Raw genomic sequence first — 5,000 nt, 5'->3', positions numbered from 1 at the left:
CCCACCCACCCTCCCTCCACCCACCCCATCCCCATCCCATCCCACCCTCTCCCACCCCATCCCTCCTATCCCATCCCTCCCCATCCCACCCCATCATCATCATCTCACCTGCATGGCGATCCTCTTCAGCTGCGCATTCTTCTTCACCGCCTCGATGTCCCCAACAGCCAGACCGATCAGCAAGTTCACCAGGAGGATCGGCATCAGGATCATGAACACGGCGAGGAGGGCTGTAAGGGGATGGGTAGGGGGGTAAGGGGGGTATGGGGTAGGGGATAGGGGAGTGGGGTGGATGGGGTGGGATGGGGGGGAGTGGGTTGGGGGTAGGGGGTAGGGGGTAGGGTGGGTGGTTGGTTGGGGGGTAGGGGTAGGGGGTAGGGGGTAGGGGTAGTGGGGTGGGGGGGAGTGGGGGTAGGGGGTGATGAGTGGGTGGGGTGGGGGTAGGGTGGGTGGGTGGTTGGGGGAGTGGGGGAGTGGGGAAAGGGCGACGGAGTGGGGGGGGGGGGAAGAGAGAGAGAATAAGTCGTGAGTACAAAATGGGTGAGGAAGAGGGTGAGGGGATGGAGAGAGAGAGAGAGAGAGAGAGAGAGAGAGAGAGAGAGAGAGAGAGAGAGAGAGAGAGAGAGAGAGAGAGAGAGAGAGAGAGAGAAAGAGAGAGAGAGAGAGAGAAAGAGAGAGAGAGAAAGAGAGAGAGACAGGGGTGCCAGAAAGGAGGAGAAGAGAGTGAGAGAGCGCGAGAATAAGTCACGATTGAAGAACGAAACGAAGAAAGGGCGAGAGAAAGAGAAAAGAATAAAAAAAAAAAAAAAATCACAATATCTCACCACAACAAACATCACACGACGAAAAACACCCACCCACCCATCAAACCCAAAACAAAAAACAGAAAAAACAACACCAACAACCACAAAAAACACATAACCTACTAAAAGTCGTTCCGGGGAAAGGGATGTAAGTTCCCCTTTCACTCTCGCTGTAGAAAGGGTAGACGAACACCTGCAGGAAGTCTACCTCGCCAATCATCATGGACACAGTGTGCAGCATTGACATGGGCACCGTGGAGAACGACAGGTGCCCTCCCTGGGTAGGTATGGGTTGGGGGGGGGGAGAAAGGGAACGGGAGGTTATAGTCGATATATGTATGTATGTATATATATATATATATATATATATATATATATATATATATATATATATATATATATATATATATATGCATATAGGGTCCTCTGTGTATCTTTTATGGTTATATTATTGTCTCTCTTGTCTCTTTCTCTGTGTCTATTTATCTATCCATCTATCTGTTTATCTATTTATCTATTCATTATCTATTTATCTATTGATTTGGACTTCTATATGTCCATCTGTGTGTGTGTGTGTGTGTGTGTGTGTGAGTGTGTGTGTGTGTGTGAGTGTGAGTGTGTGTGTGTGAGTGTGAGTGTTAGTGTGAGTGTTTGAGTATGAGCGTGAATGTGAGCGTGAGTGTGATTGTGATTGTGATTGTGAGTGTTAGTGTGAGTGTGAGTGTGAATTTGAATATCAATGTGTGTCTGTACCGCATACATATATACCATGAGAATACATACGTGAGACATAAGTATGAAGAACGCAAGGCTGAACGCCACGATGAGAACGGAGAACACAAAGAACACTTTCAACAGGGTGTTCAGGATCTCCAAAAACATGGCGACATATAAGCCGATGTTGTTGAACCTGTGGAACGGACGTTGAACAGTTATACGTAGTTTTTTGGATGGAAAAAGGATGTGGTTTTTATATTAAAATAAGTATATTTGAGTATGACAAGGTTGCATATTAAAGCAACACTAAAAGGCACCATCGTATTCACTGTCACCATAATCATCTTAATCATCATCATCACTACGACCATCTCTGTCACCATCCTCTCCATCATCACCATCAAAACAACAATCATCATCACCACACTCATCATCATCACCATATAACCACCACAACCACCATCACAATCACCTCTCCATCACCATCACCACAACCACGTCTCTCCACGTCCTATCCATCCCATCCCATCCCATCCCATCCCATGCCATCCCATCCCATCCCATGCCATCCCATCACGACCATCATCACCCTCACTACCAACCAAAGCCATTCATCACCACCATATCGTCACCACCACCATCACCATACCTTTGGAAGTAGAGGAGCAAGGTGAACCAAGCTGTCAACAGTGCCAAAGCAGCGTAGATGACTTGAGAACTGTCCCACCGCCCTTCCAGGTAGACAGGTAGAACCATCCTTATTGCGGTGGCGTAGAGTGTCCATTCTACCACGTTGATGGGCGAGGCGAGATACTGTGGGGGGAGAGGGGAGGTAGGTGGAGGTAGGGGAGGTAGGGAGGTAGGTGGAGAGGGGAGGGGAGGAGGGGGGGAGGTAGGGGGAAGGGGGGGAGGAGGGGGAGGTGGAGGAGGTAGGTGGAGGGGGAGGAGGTAGGGAGGTAGGGGGAGGGGGGGAGGTAGGGAGGTAGGGAGAGGGGGGGAGGTGGAGGAGGTAGGTGGAGGGGGGGAGGTAGGGAGGTAGGTGGAGAGGGGAGGGGGAGGTAGGGAGGTAGGTGGAGGGGGGGGAGGTAGGGAGGTAGGGGGAGGGGGGGAGGTAGGGAGGTAGGGGGAGGGGGGGAGGTAGGTGGACGGGGGAGGGGGAGGGGGGTAGATAGGAAGGAGGAGGAGGAGGGTGTAGGAGGGGAAGGGAAGGAGGAGGAGGAGGAGGGTGTAGGAGGGGAAGGGAAGGAGGAGGAGGAGGAGGGTGTAGGAGGTGAAGGGAAGGAGGAGGAGGAGGAGGAGGAGGAGGGTGTGGGAGGGGAAGGGGAGGAGGAGGAGGAGGAGGGTGGAGGAGGAGAAGGGAAGGAGGAGGAGGAGGAGGAGGGTGTAGGAGGGGAAAGAGGAGGAGGAGGGGGAGGAGGAGGAGGAGGAGGAGGAGGAGGAGGAGGAGGAGGAGGAGGAGGAGGAGGAGGAGGAGGAGGAGGAGGGTGTAGGAGGGGAAGGGAAGGAGGAGGAGGAGGAGGAGGAGGAGGAGGAGGAGGAGGAGGAGGAGGAGGAGGAGGAGGTGGAGGAGGGTGTAGGAGGGGAAAAGAAGGAGGAGGAGGAGGGAAGGTGGTAGAGGGGAGAACGGGGAAGGGGAAGGGAGGGAAGGCGGTCCGGGGGAGCAAGGGAGGGAATAAAGGGGAGGGATGGTGGGGGAGTTGAGGGAAGGAGTGGGAGGAAAGGTGGGGGAGGGAAGGAGTGAGAGGGAAAGAAGGGGAAGGGAAGGAGGGGGAGGGAGAGGAAAAAAGGGAAGGAGGGGGAGGGAAGGGATGATATGGAAAGAATGAGGGGGAAGGAGGGGAAGGGAAGGGAAGAAAGGAATCGCAGGGAAAGAAGGGAAGGAAGAGGAAGGGGATGGAAGGAGTGAAGGAGGGAAGGAGAGAGAGGGAGAGGAAGCGGAGACGGGTAGGTAGGTGTAAAGTGTAAAGATGTAAAGAGGGAGAGAGATAGAGGGATAGTGAGAGAGGCCAACGGAAGGGAGGGAGAGGAAGAGAGAGATAGATAGATAGATAGATGGATAGATAGATAGAGAGAGAGATAGAGAGATAGATAGAGAGAGAGAGAGAGAGAGAGAGAGATAGAGAGAGAGAGTTAAATATATATATATATATATATATATATATATATATATATATATATATATATATATATATATATAGAGAGAGAGAGAGAGAGAGAGAGAGATAGATAGATAGATAGATAGAGAGAGAGAGAGGTGGGACGAAGAGTGGAAGAGGACAGGGGACAGGAAGGAAGTGGAAAAGAGCGAGGGAAATGGCCGAGATTAGTGATGGTTGCAGGTTCATGACACTCGGCATCTCGAAAGGGAATTCCATTGCTAAGAAGGATCTTAGTAGGATTAAATCATGGGACTAATTAATCATGCAATGTTGGTTACTTCACTTAATCAGTCCGTGGATTAATATTAGTTTACTTAGCTTATCACAGAATCTCTGAAATACATTTTATTCTCTCTCCTCTCTCTCTCTCTCTCTCTCTCTCTCTCTCTCTCTCTCTCTCTCTCTCTCTCTCTCTCTCTCTCTCTCTCTCTCTCTCTCTCTCTCTCTCTCTCTCTCTCTCTCTCTCCTCACCCTAAAATTCTGATGGTAGAGCTGCACCAATTCCCTTAACATTCCGTACACGGCGTACACCATAATACACATACTGGTTATATAGGTGGACATGGTGATGTTCTGTGGCAGGGAAAACGAGGCAAAATTAGCGAAATTTCTTGTCTATGATAGTTAAGGATATGATACATATTAAGGGCTTCATTATGATGGCTTTTTGGGGCGTATGAGTATGATAAAGATTTTTAGAGATATAGTATTCGAGGATATGATACATATTAATGACTTTCTGGGGTGTAGGAGTATGATAAAGATTTTTAGAGGTGTGGTATTTGAGGGTATGTCGTCATGATAATAATCTTCAGTATGCGATGATATTTTGTCGTATTAAGAACTTCCATATGGTAAGGACAGTCACTTACGCAGTTCCCCGACCCTTCCATCCGCGAGAACATCCAGGTGACGATCGGGCTCCTTCGAGAAACTTCGGAAGACGCGTCGTCGGTCTTGAGATCCGTTCGAGATCCTCCCGAAGCCGAGGAGTCCTTTGGGTCGTCGAGAGGTCCCTCTGTCGCGTTCCAGTCCCCGTCGACGTCGGCGCTGTTGTCGTTGATGCTGTTGTCGCCAGCTTCGTCGTCGGATCCACTTTGGCTCTTATCTCCCCCTTCATTTCCTCCTTCTCCTCCATCTCCACCTCTGTCCCAATTTCCATCTCCTCTTCCTTGACCATCTACGCTTTCGCTTTCGTCACCACCTCCATCTCCATCTCCACCACCTCCTCCTCCTCCACCACCTCCTCCTCCAGAATCCCCATCATCAAGTTGCGACGCGCTCCTATAGATACGGGTCTTCAGGACTCGAAGCATCTGCC

At 50.5% G+C, this 5,000-nt stretch overlaps 1 protein-coding gene across 1 annotated transcript in view; it reads right to left on the bottom strand.

The window, feature by feature from the left end:
- LOC122257947 (transient receptor potential cation channel subfamily A member 1) overlaps nucleotides 1-5,000 on the bottom strand; it is a 36,147-nt gene that overhangs the window by 2,681 nt on the left and 28,466 nt on the right. Inside the window, exons 17-22 of the mRNA XM_086531300.1 lie at nucleotides 4,552-4,744; nucleotides 4,151-4,252; nucleotides 2,170-2,333; nucleotides 1,587-1,713; nucleotides 927-1,080; nucleotides 109-230 (exon numbers count right to left, since the gene is read on the bottom strand). Of these exons, the coding sequence (XP_086387426.1) occupies nucleotides 109-230; nucleotides 927-1,080; nucleotides 1,587-1,713; nucleotides 2,170-2,333; nucleotides 4,151-4,252; nucleotides 4,552-4,744 (862 nt within the window). The remainder of the gene's footprint in view (nucleotides 1-108; nucleotides 231-926; nucleotides 1,081-1,586; nucleotides 1,714-2,169; nucleotides 2,334-4,150; nucleotides 4,253-4,551; nucleotides 4,745-5,000) is intronic.

Source organism: Penaeus japonicus, unplaced genomic scaffold, assembly GCF_977035675.1.
Source record: "Penaeus japonicus unplaced genomic scaffold, GWHDUDI00000001_assembly GWHDUDI00000035, whole genome shotgun sequence".
Classification (NCBI taxonomy): domain Eukaryota; kingdom Metazoa; phylum Arthropoda; class Malacostraca; order Decapoda; family Penaeidae; genus Penaeus; species Penaeus japonicus.
The sequence above is the reverse complement of the archived record's forward strand: the minus strand, read 5'-3'. Positions and strand labels throughout refer to the sequence as shown.